The 18,641-nt window shown below is 42.5% G+C and overlaps 1 protein-coding gene and 1 long non-coding RNA gene across 3 annotated transcripts in view; one reads left to right on the forward strand and one right to left on the reverse strand.

The window, feature by feature from the left end:
* LOC129385288 (uncharacterized) overlaps nt 1-18,641 on the reverse strand; it is a 482,098-nt gene that overhangs the window by 68,534 nt on the left and 394,923 nt on the right. The gene's annotated exons all lie outside the window — the stretch shown is intronic.
* Nucleotides 2,824-18,641, forward strand: part of LOC126533109 (uncharacterized) — a 43,005-nt gene continuing 27,187 nt past the window's right edge. The window contains exons 1-6 of the mRNA XM_050180372.3: nt 2,824-3,015; nt 9,100-9,147; nt 10,712-10,774; nt 12,829-12,873; nt 14,759-14,815; nt 15,680-15,742. Of these exons, the coding sequence (XP_050036329.1) occupies nt 2,937-3,015; nt 9,100-9,147; nt 10,712-10,774; nt 12,829-12,873; nt 14,759-14,815; nt 15,680-15,742 (355 nt within the window). The 5' untranslated portion in view covers nt 2,824-2,936. The remainder of the gene's footprint in view (nt 3,016-9,099; nt 9,148-10,711; nt 10,775-12,828; nt 12,874-14,758; nt 14,816-15,679; nt 15,743-18,641) is intronic.

Genomic DNA, 18,641 nt, shown 5'->3' on the forward strand with positions numbered 1-18,641 from the left:
TAAGACAGTTGCCATAAGGAAGTAAAATATGGATATAGAACTGAACATGCTCTCAGGAACGGAGGAAGCCAAAAAGCAGTGAAGAAGAAAGTAGGAATAGGCAAGAATCAGATGTATGCGTTCAGAAAGAAAGCCGGCAATATCATTACTAATATGGATGAGATAGTTCAAGTGGATGAGGAGTTCTATAGAGATTTATACAGTACCAGTGGCACCCACGACAATAATGGAAGAGAGAATGGTCTAGAGGAATTTTAAATCCCACAAGGAACGCTGGAAGAAGTAAAAAGAGCTTTGGGAGCTATGCAAAAGGGGAAGGCAGCTGCGGAGGATCACGTAACAGCAGACTTGTTGAGGGATGGTGGGCAGATTGTTCCAGAAAAGCTGGCCACCCTGTATACGCAATGCCTCATGACCTCGAACGTACCGGAATTTTGGAAGAACGTTAACCTAATCCTAATGCATAAGAAAAGGGACACCAAAGACTTGAAAAATTGTAGACCGATCAGCTTACTGCCCGTTGCATACAAAGTATTTACCAAGGTAATATCAAATAGACTCAGGAACACCTTAGAATTCTGTCAACCAAAGGACCAGGGAGGATTCCGTAAAGGCTACTCAACAATAGACCATATTCAGGCTATCAATCAGGTGATAGAGAAATGTGCGGAATATAACCAACCCTTATATATAGCTTCCATTGATTACGAGAAAGCTTTTAAGCCAGTCGAAACCTCAGCAGTCATGGAGGCATTGCGGAATCAGGGTGCAGACGGGCCGTATGTAAAAATACTGAAAGATATCTATAGCGGCTCCACAGCCACCGTAGTCCTCCATAAAGAAAGCAACAAATTCACAATAAAGAAAGGTGTCAGGTAGGGAGATACGATCTTTACAAGGCTATTCACAGCGTGTTCACAGAAGGTATTCAGAGACGTGAATTGGAAACAATTGGGGATAAGAGTTAATGGAGAATACCTTAGTAACTTGCGATTCGCTGATGATATTGCCTTGCTTAGTAACTCAGGGGACCAATTGCAATGCATGCTCACTGACCTGGAGAGGCAAAGCAGAAGGGTTGGTCTAAAAATTAATCTGCAGAAAATTAAAGTAATGTTTAACAGTCTCGGAAGAGAACAGCAGTTTACGATTGGTAGCGAGGCACTGGAAGTGGCAAGGGGATGCATCTACTTAGGGCAGGTAGTGACCGCGGATCCGGATCATGAGACTGAAATAATCAGAAGAATAAGTCAGAAGAATAAGAATGGGCTGGGGGTGCGTTTGGCAGGTATTCTCAGATCATGAACAGCAGTTTGCCACTATCACTAGAGAGAAAAATAAATTATAGCTGTTTGCTTATCAATACTCACGTAGGGGGCAGAAACTTGGAGGCTTACGAAAAGGGTCCTATTTAAACTGAGGACGACGCAACGAGCTATGGAAAGAGTGATGGGTGCAACGTTAAGGGATAAGAAAAGAGCAGATTGGGTGAGGGAACAAACGCGAGTTAATGACATCTTAGTTGAAATCAAGAAAGAGAAATGGGCATGGGCAGGACATGTATTGAGGAGGGAAGAAAACCGATGGTCATTAAGGATTAGGGACTGGATTTCAAGGGAAGGGAAGCGTAGCAGGGGGTCGCAGAAAGTTAGGTGGGCGGATAAGATTAAGAAGTTTGCAGGGACAACATGGCCACAATTAGTACATGACCACGGTAGTTGTAGAAGTATGGGAGAGGCCTTTACCCTGCAGTGATCGTAACCAGGCTGATGATGATGATGATGGTGATGAATTTGCGTCCTCGGCGTTCAGCATTCTACGCGTTGCGTATTCTTCGGCTAATTCAGCCGCACTTTCCAGAGTGCTTACATTTCCTCTGTCTTGCACCCACAGCTTCACAGATTGTGGGATGCTTTTGTAAAACTGCTCTAGGCACATGCATTCAACAATCGTGTCTCTGCTCACGTACGCTTTCGCGCTTTTCAGCCACTCGACTAGGTTGGCCTTTAAGCTATATGCAAACTCCGGATATCCCTCGCTATCCTTGTTGCCTGTGCTTGTAAACCTTTGTCGAGAAGCTTCGGCTGAATGGCGGTACTTTTTCAAACGACTAGCCTTAACCTTTGCATAACCGTATGCAACCTGCGCACTGAGTCTGGTGATTACTTCCGTAGCCTCACACGGCAACATAGACAGCAACCGCTGTGGCCACGTACTCAGACCGAAGTTCATCTTCTCACAAATCCTTTCAAAATTTCCTAGGAACAAGGCTGTGTTGTTCCCGACCTCAAATGGCTTTAACAGCCTATCCATGGGGTATGATTCTGTCTCACTTGATCGTCCCAGAGGTGGGGAAGGGTTCGAAGGTCGCTTCTGGGAAGCTCGCCATCCCCACAGCTGCAGCTGGCTGTGAAAATTTTGTAGGTCGGTACCCTTGCAGGCTGTTCAGAACAACATCTATACTTACAGGCGTCTCGCCGGCTATCGCAAATCGCGGTGACATTGCGTAAACTTTTTGTACTTTCTGTCACTATTTGTCACGCGGCGGTGCAGCGTTGTATGCCGTCCGCACGTGCACAATGGTGGCAATACTGCCTTATGTATTACTACATTTGAACGTGAAGAGGGCACCTGAACCACTGCGTCCGATTGTCTAGCATGATCTATCGCCGCTTGTTCTCGCTTACTCTATTGCTTTATAGTCAGGCGCAGTGGACCTTGCTGAGCCGGAGAGGGGGAAAGCGATAGAAAGTAAACGTAAAAAAGAAACAGCCTCAGTCGTATTGTCACTTGTTAACTAACAATGTCCGCCTCTTCTTCACGTAAGCTGTTTTCGCGCAAGCTGCGCTTACTTTAATCGCACGCTCATCAGATGTGTTTAGAACCTATTCGCAAATGTACAGCTTCAGCTTCCAATTTCGGTGAGGCAGGTAACAATGAAGGTCGCCCTAATCACCGTCCGAGTTGCTGTCGTGGTGGTTATAATCACAGAAGTGGAGCTCGTTAAAGGAAGGAGTGAGTAAATTTTAACGGCATCACCACCTATTAACCGCATTTTGTTGCGGCTGTTCTGAGCAACGCCATGAACAGCCATTTCCTTTTGTGAAGGTTTCGCCAGGGCTCCGGATGCTGCCTGGCAACAGCGATGCCGCCAAGACACCAGTATAGATATAACAAAATTGCTGAGCGTTATAAACGGTCTCGTATCTCAGTGCTAAGACGCGCGTAGAGCTATTGCGTATGATAATAATTTGTGTAAAGTAGATGCTTTAGATAGGGGGCTCTGCGACTGGAAATTGGGAAACTAACTGAAGTCTATCAGCACTGCAACGCAAAGTTTACCTTTCTTCCTACTCTTCATTAAGCTTTTCAATATTGAACTTCACTGGTTTGACGAGAAACAGCGTGTATCTTGGCACTCTATTATTGTCTAATTTTCTTTTTTTTATGCCATGCGAGCCTCGTAACAAGTAAGTGCATGAAAGGCTCTGGGGTTTCTGACGCGCACTAGTAGTAGTTCACGTGTCGCAGAACCCTGTACTCTTTCTCAAAATTTAAACCTATTTTACACATACAAGGCTAAGCTCCATTTCGCAACAAAAACTCGCCGGTAAATTGATGTTCGCGCCTGAGTTACCCCTCACCAATGATATAAGTTCCCAAACTCAATCAGGGGCTTGAGCGACTTTCTTTCTTTCTTTCTTTCTTTCTTTCTTGATTTATTTTTGGCAATATTCAGATTGTCTTAGGGGACAAGGCTAAAGGCAAACATTTTCCTGAATAAAGGGTGCATTAAAGGGCATTAAAGTACATCAAAGGGTAAGCTATTAAAGGGCTATTAAAGGGTACAGCAGCGGCATGTCGCTGCCTCGAGAGAAAATGTCAAAAAATACAGCGGCGAGTAGGCCAAGAACATGGGGATTAGAAGAAGCATTAAAAAAAAACGACAGTGGTGATTTAGCGGCAAATGCGAGAGAAATGCGCTAGCACCTCCGTCAGGTCCCGGATGCATGTTTTCAACCGTGTGCACCACATGCCGAAGTCCTGTTCAGGAGTTCACTCGACAGGCGTTCTCGCTCTTCGAGGGGCGAAGTGTAACTGATGGTCGACACGTCACTATCATCATCACATCTTCATCATCATCATCATCTTTATGTTCACTGCAGGACGAACGCTTCTCCTTGCGATGTCCAATTACCCCAATTACGTGGTAGAAGGTATACACAGTCGAACCCGGATATATCGAACCCACATGTAACGCATTATTATTGTGTAGAACGAACCGCTGTAAAATTCCATTGGAAAATTATGTATAATATTTTTATTTTATATATAAAATTACTTACATATCGAACTCTTTTGTTATGCCCTTCAGATTCGATATATGCGGGTTCAAACATATATATATGTTTGAACCCGCATATATCGAATCTGAAGGGCATAACAAAAGAGTTCGATATGTAAGTAATTTTATATATAAAATAAAAATATTATACATAATTTTCCAATGGAATTTTACAGCGGTTCGTTCTACACAATAATAATGCGTTACATGTGGGTTCGATATATCCGGGTTCGACTGTGTATACGTTCCCCCACGTGATTGGCTTCCCACACTTGAAACAAGTATAATATTTTTCCACTTGCACACTCCTAATGCTAACAGATTAGAATTATTTGGCAGTTGCGCCTTATTGCAGCTTGCTTTGAGTTGTTAGATATAAGAATAGTTTCTTCGCAAGTGTTCCCGGTATGATATCTCCTTCTATATATTAAATATTTGTGATATGACCAAATATTTATTTATAAATTATGGTTCTGATGGGACGGTGCATTCAAAAGCGATAGCAAGGATCGGAAACGAGCTCCATCTCCTCTAACGATGTTTGAACCGGACGACGAGGTAACGCGTTGGAGCCACGTAACACGCTAGACAGCTGCTGCTGCGCAGCGGAAGCAAGAGCCCTGCGGGTTGCTTGAAGGCGTCTCGCAAAGTTGGAGTGTTGAGCGGTTAGTTAAGCTACGGGCGTTGCAACTCAATGGCGCACGGGATGATATCAACCAAACCGTCAGCGTTTGCCAGCGGTCAACGTATGTGATGTAAAGAAAGGAAAGACGCTTTTATTTAAATGGAGGAGGCCATGACAAAACGCTCGTGCCCTCATAGGAAGACAGAACGCTGTCCTGGCTCAGCTGGACAGCCGATAGAGCGGAGTGTGAGGGTGCATCTATCCGGCTTCCGCTGGTTTGTCAGCCAGGTGCACTGTAGGATGCTCGTGTCTCCAAAGGCCTTGCAACCATGCAAGCACAGGCCGCACTTGTGCCATAAATATCGTTGCAGCAAGTTTTCCGACGCCTTTATATTTCTTTCCTGTTCCTCTATACTAGCTTCGTTGTGCCTTTATTATCACTTGCTCGCTTTTCGTGCAAGAAATGGTAGTCTGTGCTCTCTCCTATCCCTTTCATGTGTTTGTTATTGCAATACGCGCTGTACATTAGTTGTTCAGCGAGAACAAACAGCGTGCAACTGTGAATTCTGCGTACACCTATAAGGGAGTCCTTAAATTTTATCGCTGTGGTGATGGCTGCTCACTTTCACTTGAAAATGATAAAAAGAAATGAGAAAATGTTAGACAAGAAGGAACAACACTATTAAAAAAACTAGTTTTACAGCAAGTTGCACAATAATCTACGCGCATGCCAGTCAGATATACAAACTCAGGGAAATCGTGCCATACATTGAACAAACAAGAATCATGGGCTTTAGACGAAAACGTTCATTAGTGTGATAAGATTTGCGCCGCATTTTATTCTACAGCAGTTGCAAGAAAAAATTGGGCTCTGAAGGTAGTTAGCCAGCGAAACTGGGGTATCACCTGATCCGACAGTTCAATGTGACTTAGCCTTGAACGACAGAGCAATGTACTGAAATGATTGGCAGCAAGACAATTGTCTAGACCCCGCTGTGTATATTGCCGTTGCTGTTCCCGTCACAGCTCATCACCTTCACGCTGATCCTCTGGAGTCCTACTATGCGTGTCCTTTCCGTAACGCTATCACCAAACAAATGAAATCGGCTGAAAGGCTGGTTGTTTCTTTAAATATGAAAGTGTAGTGACATAACTCCTTGCTTCGTATGCGACAGTTGCCGCTTCGCAGAGCTGCAGCTTATGCATGCGCAATATTAACGGGAAACGCATGCGGCGAACTCTATGTGCTTTGCATTGTTCGAACGAGCCTTAGTATATACCATGTCGTTCTGACATTTGTTTCGTGCTTTTATTTATTGAAACGAATACTGAGGTACGTCTTGCATGCGCAATTCAATTGGAGATAGGTACTTTTTGATTCAGTTTGTGGAATGGTTTTCTGTCGAGTGTTCTGTCGACGGCGACTAAGCAATCCCGGAACCCGAGAAATATACAGCTTCGCCGTAAAAAAAAAAAAAAAAAAAAAAAAAAAAATAGCACTCGCATTACGCTTTGTTATTTTTGCCTAGCGTAGGCTAGCTAACGATACACTCTTCTGGCTAACATCCCTGCCTTCTTCCTTTCTATCTCCTCCTCCTCCTTTGGTGCTTCTGAAAACACCTCCTATTTTAGTGTGCGTGAGCCAGCGTTAAGCTATTGTATCGCATTTATTTCAACAGTTGGAAAGATAAAGTCAACAAGAAAAAAAAGCATGACGTCAAGTACTGCTTGGATAAGAAGAACGACGTCTTCAAAGAATTAAGTACTGTTGTGAGCAGGCTATACGGATCGGCGATTGTCTGGAATTCACGACTTGCTCAGAACAACTTACAATAACCCAAGACTGAATTTGGTGTCAAAATGGCGGTACCGACGTAACAGTGAGGCAGAAATGGCTGATATCATTGAGCGGTCGATATCATTTCTAAGAACAATGAGGGCTACTTGAAATGGCGATGGCGAAAAATTACTAAGGCGTCTTCGCGTAATACCCTCATTCGGTTGGTTAGTCTCTCACGCACATGAAGATTGACAGGAGCGCCGACTTTATTTCTCGCAATGCATTTCATGCGTACAAGTGATGTCCAGTCGGCGGGGTGTGCCTGGATTTCTACAGTGCTCCCTTTCAGCGGTCGCTTCCTCTCTTCCCGCCTTGTGGGGTTCTATCTCCGGTTTACTTCTCTGTTAGGGGTTTGCACTCGCGGCAGAGGGCACACACACAAAAAAAGGGGCGTGCAATACAAAACAATTGGTGACCCAAGGCCAATCAGACCGTTTCGACACGGTCTAAGCACTAATGCCTGTCATCGAAAAAAATCTCGTCATCTTGCATTACGTGATGGGAACACTTTCATTTGAATTTGAGAAAAAATTGCGGTAGGTGCGCTGCCGCGCCAACAGCTTTCTGTATTCCCCGCATTAGAGAGTGTCCAGCCGCCACACTGCTGAGCTATTGCTACTGGTGTGCTACAATAAATGTCATTTCCAGTTATGTTTTCTCCACGAAGCTTAATTGGCAGTACTTTAGTTGGACTGCCTTGTTAGGTTAGCCGGCACTTTTATCAATCTTTGCCCTGTTTTCGGTCATTGGGAAATGCCGCTCAACATAAAAAAATATACTGACTTCAGCCAGAGTTAGAACGCACGAATTCCTTATTATGGACCGGGTGTTCTTATTGCAACATGGCAGCTCCAGCGAGGTGATAAAAGCAGAAGCTTGCAGTGGACAGCCCGACACACAAGCGGCAAAGCCGCTTACCGTGATAACAGAAACCAGACTTGCTTGCGCTTCAAGGCTCGTCATGTGGTGAATGATAAATAGGAGACACTTCTCAGATTGAATACTAGTGAATGAGCGTTCTCACACATTACAACATGTCGCGAAGACTATGAGAGTTTGTCAGAGCGCATGTGCAATGGCTATGTCGGAGTTTTGGAAGGTAATCTAATTTGTGAGAGCGCATGTGCAATGACGTGAACATAAAATGTGTGTTATATTCTTTCACGTATCCCGTCTATGACCATGCTCTCTTCAATTGAATGTGCATCTAGGAGAGGTTTCTATCATGTGTGGTGCTGGTTACTCCTTTCTCAGGCCCAGTACATAGCAAAGATAGCCTGGCTCAAACAAAGAAACAAGTAAACAATGCAGAATATTAAAATGAAATGTAAACAGAAGTAGAAATCTGCTAACCTTAGTTTACAGAAAATTGAAATTGGCAAGTAACATAGCGCAGTAAAGAAGAGAAACCAGTTGAGACAGGACAAGCGCCAACTTTCAATTAATACCTTACTGCGAATCCTGAGCATATATATATATATATATATATATATATATATATATATATATATATATATATATATATATATATATATATATATATATATATATATATATATATATATATACACACACACACACACCCATCCGAATTCGCAGATATCCGCAGATAAGACGACTTCGTCTTTAACTACCCAATAAACTAAAATAGGGATTTCAAATTTTAATATTCGTAGCAAACTATTCGGTGATAAGCATCGACACGAACAACGAGTATAACCTTGTGGTGCCTTCAGGTCTCCAGCGGATATATAGAAAAATATTGCACAGATGAAACATTTTATTTCTCAATTTCCTAGAATTCCTCCTAAACGCAATCTAATTAGCATAGCAGACGTTGAGTTAAGTTTTTAACGAGAGCGGGCAAAAGTTTTAGTGGAGGTACGAAAATTCTCGCGAGAACCATGAGAGCACTTCATGGCCCTCCGAGTAAATAATCATGCTTCGCAATTTGCGGACGCAGGAGATACGAGAAAACAAAACCGAATGCGCTTATTCCAAGGTAGAATTGCTACACGTCTGCATACACAAGGAACCAGAACAAACAGAGAAGAGCATTCGTAGAAGGAAGCAGATCTTAAACAACAGACCAGCGGCTTAAAACACATTTTAATCTATATTCCCGAAATGCATGTGCGATAAATATCGCTGTTGTACGAACCTGCGTACCGTAAACACTTTCTTCAGTTAGGTGAGGTTAAAGGCATTCTAAATTCTTTGTAATCCATTTTTAATCTGCGAATTTTATGCCACAACATGTGTTACAAATGCATCTTTGTATATGTCTAGGAAGTTACAACGTTAACGGGGCAAGAGGACGCGGGTCAAGTCTTTTAGGTGAGTGCGACTGTCAACGTGACATGACGGTGAGTGCTGCTCTATTGCGACGCATAGTAACGACGCAGCCTAGTGGCATTTAGTCGAAACAGAAATAGATGCTGTGCCACTTTTGTGTAGGGACGGAGGTCATACGCGTGTCATGTGCATCTTTGCTGCAAGCGCGAGCTAACAATAAATCCCAATTTCGCTAGTCAGCCTATTCGCAGTCTATAAGTAAGGTAAACGTTTGTAAAAGAATGTGGGCGTCAAAACGTCGCAGGAGCAGCTAATAGGCAGTTTCATGGGGTTTGGCACCACCAAACCGATATTGTTGCGCACTGGGGAAATGAAAACACCGATATAAAACACAGAGGTCATAAGTAGGAAAAGGACTTGTCATGCTAAGCAAACAGCTCTTGTTTGCTGTTTGGATCTATTTATATCAAGCGTTTTCTTGGCGAATTCCTTCTTTCAACAGTGACAAAGTACATAAAATGCCCTTGTTAACTATTTTTCTTACTCTAATTGTTTCTTACCGCAATTACTGCTAAAAGAATCTGGCATTTTACTTGCCAAAACGACGATTTGATTACGAGGCACGTCGTAGTGGGGGGACTCTGGATTAATTTTGACCGCCTGGGCACCTTTAACGTGCCCCAACGCACGTACAAGGCTGTTTTCGCATTTCGCCCCATCAAAATGTGGCCACCGCGGCCAGGATTCGATCCCGCGACCTTGTGCTTAGCAACGTAACACCATAGCCGCTAAGCCACCACGGCGAGTTTACTGTCGAGTGCTTGATACTGGTTACATAGGTGGCGCTGATTAATGGGATGTAATTACAAAAGGCGAATGTATTGCGAATGGAAAAATATTCACTTCCTAAATATGGCCTTAGTAATATCTTCCGGATGTCGCCCGTTGTTTTCCCTGCAGCTATTTTAAAAGTAAGAACAGAAGTTCATTCAAGAGACCGTAGTGGTTGAGTACGCATAGCGTTCAATGAAATTGATGTATCGATGGGAAAACTGCTTGTTGCACGCCATAATGCCAGGCTCAAATCTAAACATCACCAGTAATGGGTGCTGAAAGCCGAATTCTGTACTTCCCCTCGTATTTCTAAGGACTGTGCATTTTGTCACGAAACGGTAATGCGTATACATTTCATGTAAAGTAGCATATGGAATAAATAAAAAAAAACCTTCTAATGGATACTCAGTTTACCTAACACGCGAGAAAGGCGTCACAACAAAATATCTGGCATTACTGTCGGTAATAATCACGTACCTTAAAGCATTATAAATGTTTATTACTACTGCTTGGAAATTTATGAGTGATAAAGATATTTCTTTCACAATGAAATTATGAAATTACCCAAAACAGAAGTGAACAATTAAGCATTGGCGTGCTGGGATGACTAAGAAACTTGATGGTGAGAATTAGTGAACGCACTCTTGCATTGTCGAGCTCCTGAATAAACTTTCAATACGGTTGGGCATTTATCGCTTGATATATACAACTTTGAATGTTCTTACGTGATTACATGTGCCGTACGGACTCTTTCGTACGGATATATTTCCAGGAACGCCAGGAAAATACGCAGTAACAGAGAACCGACGACCAGCTTCTGCGGCACAGAAACCGAGTGAGTAGAAATGCCTTCGTCTCTGCCAGGGCAGATCATGCTGAAGGCTGCAAAGATAGCTTCACAGGGAAGTGTGATTGCGCAATTTGTTACTGAACTAACCACAAATTATTGTACTTTGCTTATTTTCACGCAGTGAACATTAGCGTATCCATGTGTTGTTGATGTGCCAGCTCAAAGCAGAAGCGCGCAATTGCCTCTATGTTGATAGCAGCATTTCTTCTTCAGTGAACATCAGGAAAAACATGTAACCGCCGACAATCGCCCGCCTCAAGAAATAAATAAATTATAACAAAAAAAACGAACAAAAGAAACGACTCATCCACAGTACCAGCCATTGAACATATATAGGCAATACAACCACTGTGCTTTATAAAAGAAACACAACGTTTAGTGTTCTTCGCTTGTGACAAAGACGCAAACTTCCCACTATGTTGGCCATAGAGGCCTGACACGTGAGAGACTTCAACACTGCGGGCTAACTAATTAGACCAGTATGCCGAAAATATTCGTCAAATTGCATGGCTGCCCATTCATTGCCAGTAGGCATGTGATGCCCACCGGTATACCTCGGCCGAACAGAAGTCATTTACAGCACCAGTAATTACGTCTGAGTGCGGAGTGCCATAGGTCAGCGAGGCCGCTCTACAAAACGCCTACGGTGCTACTTCAGCCTATGCGCGGTTTTACAACGCCTAAACGACGTCAACTCTTACGTAATTCCCACAGACTCCCCACGACGTTCGGGCCATAGTCTGCGCCCAGAACCGAGCACGTAGTTCGGATGAAGCCCTATTACTAGCAATGACAACCGCATGCTTGATTCTCGTCGGTGAACGGCTTACCTGGTCTTTTGCTTTTGTATTTTCTGTCCTCTTGTTCAACCTAGAAGTCACCTAGTCTGTCTTTTTTCTCGAAATAAAAGAATATGGAGTGCGACTACCCGAAGCAACGTACGAGCTAAGAAAGATGCCATAAGGAAGTGGGAAGGAGGGAAGGGGGACTCAGAATAGGTTCGACCACCAGGGGGGTCGTTATTGTGCAACTGATTCAAAATGAAGGCGCCTTTAGCACTTCGTCGCAATTTAAATGCGATTAGTGCTAACAGGAGTTCAACCTGGTGGCTTTTGGGGATGGGGATAGTGCCGCGGGGATAGAATTCATACGCTTGACGTACAATTGTTATTGTCATTGCTTGAGTACGCTTTTAGATGGCTGCCGGTAGACATAGATGACATTGGCATTCTGCTACGCAAATGTGCCGATCTCTGCGGACTCTTTCCAGTCTTCCCTCACGCGACAACATTCACAGATATTTGCGTGAGTAACGTATGAAAGCAATGAGGGCATCCTCTACTCTAGAACTCAGATAATGTAACTCTGTGTGCCTGTTGTTTATTCAAAACGTCAATATTGACTTCTTCTTTGATACGAAGAATGCCAAATGAGAGAATGCAATGGGTCTGAAGCTTTGTTTGCCCTTATGTAGCCGATAAACAACAAATTCGAACATTCAGCAGTGGATATTAGGGAATGAGAGGGCTAGTCGCAGAGTTAAAACAACTTAAATGCCAAGTGACAAAAGAAAAGTAAGAAGCGTTACTTAAGGGAGGTGAACCCGACCGACGCGCTTCTGGCCATTTAGCATTTGCTTGCTTTTGAGGAACTTTCGAGGCACTCAGATGGTCGTGAAATGAAAAATGTGCTTGTGTACGGGAACGTACGTGTGCGTTAACCCCACGCGTTCAGCATTATTGTAGTTAACCCCACACTATGGCGTTTCTCAATGCCCCGATGTTAGTTCGGAAGGTTCAACGCCATTATACGATAAGCCAATAAATCAGTCGATCGATGAAGACATTGCACCCTATTATGTGTCGAATTGATCCCACCTCGCTGGACCGATTTATGGGTGATCCACGAAGGCGATTCCGGTATGTGCTTCCCAACAGAACGCGATTGCACCAAAAATGGCTGTGCTGGCTGAATGCTTAGAACAAAGCACATTGCAATGCGATGTCTGATGCGGAAACCATCGCCATTGTTCATTTTAGAGGGACCCAGATATGTCGTCGGAAAGCCCGGTTCCCGCTTTACGGGTAAGTAGTAAATTCAGCTTGTTGCAAATACATCGCCTCACGACTGCAAATATGACTCGATGGCTAACTATAAGTGCTGTGCCTGGTGACTGCATGCGTGCTTAAACAAAAATGTCAGCTAGCTTGTGTTCTTGCAAAAATATGATTACCTACATGGACTCCTTTCGTGCTGATGTGTTATCTGCGCTGTCCTAAGTACATTTAAGGATAGAGCATAAAGGTAACGAACAAAGGCCAGACAATGATCAATCCATGATTTTTGTGGGTAAATAATAATAATAATAATAATAATAATAATGTAAAAACTAATATACACTACAACGTTTTCAGTGCGCTGATAAGAATTCCCGAAAAAAGAACAGCAATGTGCTGCCTGTATGACAAAACAGTTATGCATGAACAAAGGGTAGAATGTTGTAATTACAAGGGGCATCTATAGGTGTGCTGACTGGCAAATGAATACCCGGAGGGCACAAAAAGACACGCTGTTTAGGTTCTTATACAATTAAGCACTCAGCCTTTAGGTTTATTATATGTCAACTTGGCGAAGCCGTAAATTTGTTCTACAACGAGGTAAAACAAAAGTGTGGCTCTTACGAGTTTCGTACGGTCTTTTCTATGGGGCCAGTCTTATAACTCTGGCGCTCTTTGGCCAAACCTGGCCCTTGCGCCATAAAACACCACACATGATCATCAGTCTCGAAAAATAAAAAAAACTCGAAAAATAAAGCGTTATAGCAAGAAAAAATTTTCTTGCTATAATGGAGGATTAAAAGCATGAACTCCATTCGGTTGACGCATCTGCCTGTCTAATACCAGCCGGATGCTGTCATGATGTCATAGCTCAACCATGCCATTCGTAAATATTACAAGACACATGCCGAAAAGATAAAGCAGCTACAGCATTCCTTGCTACGGGGCAGCCTCCAGCTTGTAGGCACAATAAAGTGGTTAAAAAAATATGTGCTTGCGGTTAAATACTTCAACAATAACCACCTAGGCGGACAAACGACGTGAAGCACACAAATCAGCACAGCAGATATGGCGAGCCTTGATCACGAATGCGTGTTCTCGAAGAAGGAGGCGAAGACTTGCGGCTACCGCTTTAGTGGCTGTTTTGTAACTCCTCAAACCTCTCGTCAGGCATGCAACCTGATGCCTAAAAAGTGATGAGGACGAGCTTCAATCTGCCACTCACTGATCGTTTCTGCGTTGTCAGGACCTCACATTTCAGAGGTCGTGGCTTTGTTCATATCTCCACTGGATTAAGAATGCGAAAGGCCACTGGCCATCGTTTGATAGTATCAGAAAAAGGAAAAAATTGACACTCTTAGAACGAGAGAGAGAAACGTCGACAGCATATGCAACTCTAGAACTTGTGAAAGCAGGAAATGGGAAAATGGATAAGATCCGACTCTTCGCAACAAGTGCGTAAGGTTTAGCCTTCAAGCAGACGTGTCTCCCTTTGTTTTCTGTCGTCTCCTTTTTCTTCCTTACGTTATTTACATTGTGCCAGATTACTTTTATTAAGGGACAAGGAGTTGACCAACCAGCTCCGGCCAAGGTTAGGAACGCCTGTGTTTCTTGCGAACTACACGGACCTTGTGCGGAGAAGTAGATTTGCAGTACGTTTGAAAAGCTCGAAGATGCTAGCGGAATCCATAAAACCGCGTAGTCGCTTATTTTATTAAAAGAAGCGGCCATTTTTTTCGAAATTTTATATTGAAATATATAGCCAAGCAGGTAGACGACTGCGGTAGCTGCCAAGGACTACTGCAAGGGCTTTAAAGGATTTTAATTTGACTACTGATTGTAAGATGCTTGTAACATACGAAGTTTGCAGGAGCGGCTTCTAAAACAAGTGATTCATTTTAAATGTTTTTAGGGGTGCGACAGAAAAGCCCGAAGGCCCCAGCAAAGAATAGGAAACCGGCGCCTTCCAGTGAGTACAGCCCACCTCCTCTCCAGAAATGCATGTTTATCGCGACAACCAAAGGCTGTAACAATTACTGCTCAATAGAACGTTTGTGCAGTGCAAGCTGTAGAGCAAATTGTAATGCTAAGTACTTCAGCATTTTTATCTCGTTCATGAAGAGAAGGTTACATGTGCTGCTTTTTGCAGTTGCAATTATTCTGGACGATACAGATGCCCTCAAATCATAGCCGATATTTAGGTTATTGCCCGAAGCTGGTCGTAATGATGTCGTCATGAATTACTTAACAAATGTATACTTGAGTACCTATAAGGCTAAACACATGACAAGGTTTCATACAAGATTTGATACAAGAAATTTCTTTTAAAAATGCTGCAGTGACAGGAAAAAACTACGTACTACGACCAGATGACATTTTATTTAGCTTATGGAAAAAAGCAAACCAATAAGAAGAACACGACCCCGCGCATCAGCCATAACAGAATATGTTAAGGTAAGGAACATGGAAAACTGCGCGTGCTTTAGGAATAAATTAAGCTACAGCCAACCATAGAAATTTAGTTCCGTTGCGTTTCTGGATTCGTGTAAATTGACTCCAGAAAAACCTTCTATCTCTTCTATCAGACAGCAATATTGGCAGCACTGGGTCTCAAAAGTTCTCGGAGCTGAAATAGGTTTTCACCAAGGCGCCCGTAAACGTAGAAGTGAGACGCAAGCGCGAGACACTGGACATTTGCAACGACTTTCTTCGGTAGTTAAGCACTTCTAGAAGCACTTTAAGCATCGACAGCTGGGTGACCGATACATCTGCCTTACACAAATTGCATACAAGTGTAGAGTGTAAAAGATGTTGCAATGATGTCTATATCTAGATCGCAGGACCAAAAACACTACCCACAAGGCTACAGCAAAGCAGACTCCTTCAAAGCAAACTGGTGAGTGCAGCTGCTGCCTTCTTTTGCAAAACCGAAGCCAGCTGTCTTATTTGAGGCATACTACAATTTATTTATCCAGTTACTGCGGAGCCCACATGCTATATATTTAAACTTTTCTTTTTTACCTTGACGACCTCGCGGGTATATCTGACTTTCATTCGGGCCTTTCTCTGAAATATCACAATGATGTGTTCCTTTGAAATGTTAAACAATCACTGATATAACTATTCATGTGAAATACACACCTGCGAAATCCACACAGCAGACTGATACATTTTACCTACAGACAGGCCTTATTCAATATTACAATTAATGAAAATTGCAGGAAACCGTAGAAGGACAAGTGCCTTGACGCAACGCAAGTGGATTTCATTGATATTACAATTAACTCATGACCACATTTCTGAAAAATTTTCTGACAGATGTCACAGTTTTTGTCTACTGTTTTCTTGTACCAATTATATCTTCTTTATGAACACGCATAAAAAGGCAGAGGGGGAGCAGCCGGTGCTGTTTACTTGCTAAGCATCTCTTACAAGACAAACAATAAGGAAACGAGAAGTAGCACAGACTCATTGAATGTGTTCTCCGTTTATTACGGCATAGTGTGCACCACAAGACTGAGATGGTGTTGAAAGTTTCGTAATGGGGTGAACACAAAATACGCTAATGTATGTAATATAAATATGTGTTACATCGATAAAACTTCCTGTGCAAAACAATTCAATATTTCATAGAGATAATTTTGCCACAGCACATTTTTCTCAAATCGCCAATTTCACTTTATTTGCTCGTGCACGTAAATACTTTAAAGAACTCCTATATTTAAAGTTAATCCAGAGTCCCCCACTACAGCATGCCTCATAATCAGATCCTTGTTTTGCGCGTAAGAGATGAACAAAAACAAAAAAGCTTTTTTAATGAAACGTGTGAGTATTACGATGACGATCTGTAGAGCACTGAGATAGACTTTAAATACGCCGTTCATTATATTCTATTTTAAGCAGTAAACTATCTGCCAACAACATGGCAGTGCACGAGAAATGACTTAGCTGAATGCATGAAACGTGCTACGATACAAATATATCTGTGCGTCTAGGCTAGGTAGATAACCTACTGCCTCAGGCAATGAAGAAAATACCTAGGTACTTATTGATTTTATATGAAGAAAACGCAGCTAATGGCTGCTGTTAATAACAGGCGGGTAATACAAGGTGACCTGTGATAGAAACGATGAGGTATGAAAGGAAGAAAAAAGAAAACTAGTTGATTTTTGAAAATTTTCATGCCGTTTATAGCTTAATAAAACCGTTTATTTATACTTTAGAGGTGTTGGCGTGCAGTAGTCATTTGATTCTTATTTCTGTGGCATATGATTGTATAAACGTTACCTGTTAGCTAGGAAAGAGCCATTCAAATTTTCATTATTACACTACAGCAAACAAATTTTTAAATAAGGGAAGGCTACATTTCAGGCATCTACAATTTTTCACACACGTACCAAGAAATTACAGTTGAATAAAACCTGTAGTACACTTTGGGTGCGAGGAAAAAAAGCTGTAACATTTAGTTAAAAATAGTGTTCGATAATGTGCTACTGGCTCCAAGTTACAAAGCGCACAAGCTTTGAGGAGCCTTGTAAATCAGGAGATCTCTACAAAATATCCGACCTATTGTCAGACATCTTGGCCAAGCCGCATGTTCATGGGATCTTGCTTGGCGGATTAACGACAAAAAGTGCACATGATTTCATACATGGGCCTACCTACCTGTTCGCGCAGCACTACTCGGAGGCCCGTCACTACACCTACTTATAATGGGTTATGGCACGCTCCAGTGAATAGAGCAGCTGCCTTTAAAACCTTGCACTGAAATGGGCCAATCGGACAATGTCCGTAATGTGGTTTAGACCTTAAAGAGAAATTTTACAATTCGAGGGTAAAATTACATCGCGTGATACTGAAGTTTTTTATCCAGATGATACGACTAATCAGGGGACCTTCGCAGAAATCTTCAAGGGCCATTAAAGAGAAACAGTAAGGCAGTTTAAGGTGATGAGCTATACTTTCAATTCCATTGTCCTTCGTTTCGAAGTAAGAGGCTAAACAGTAGCACACAAAATGAAGACCACACCATCATATGACTTTTTCAGAAAGTTTTTGCTGATGCCCCAGTGGCAGTCCGCCAGAGTGACGTCGAGTATTTCAACCTATCTATCCGTATTTGGGCAGTTGTGGCTGTCTAAAAGACCACTAAACCTACGAAGTTCAGTCATGCTATTTTAGAATGCAATGTTATAATGAATATAAATTACTAGGTCTGATGATGCACCGTTACGATCCATATAATGTCACAGCTAGCTGGTACAATAACTTCATAGTGTCGTCGTCTTCCGCCTTTCATTCTTGCAATGTGTTTTTTTTTTTGCTTATACCTACCCTCTTTTTCCTGTAATAGTTGCTTTCTTTGATATTGTACCAGGTTGATTTAATAACAGAACTCAAGTTTTTTTCTTTAGTCTCCCTTTAAAGAGATAGCTGTTAGGGCTATTTAAGGCACTTTCTTTCCTGGCGTCTGTAGCTCCTACAGTGATGATGAAGCATTATCGACGCCATATATATTTGCATCGGCATAGTGGTATACAGCCAAATTTGCTTTATCAAGAACTCTCGAGGTACATATTCTGCCCACTTTCCTCGCACATGATAGCGTGCTAGCTCCTTGAAACTACAGCAATCCTCCTCCTTAAGTTGCTGCCGCACGCAAGTAAGTAAACGCAGAGGTACAATGAAGACTTGCATTAAAAAACATCACTGATTTGCCTTTTGCGATGGCGAGGGAAATGGATGGACAAAGTAAAACACGAATACAGGATGTTTCTTGCACAATTTGTGGGTAA

This window comes from Dermacentor andersoni, chromosome 7 (genome assembly GCF_023375885.2).
Source record: "Dermacentor andersoni chromosome 7, qqDerAnde1_hic_scaffold, whole genome shotgun sequence".
NCBI lineage: Eukaryota > Metazoa > Arthropoda > Arachnida > Ixodida > Ixodidae > Dermacentor > Dermacentor andersoni.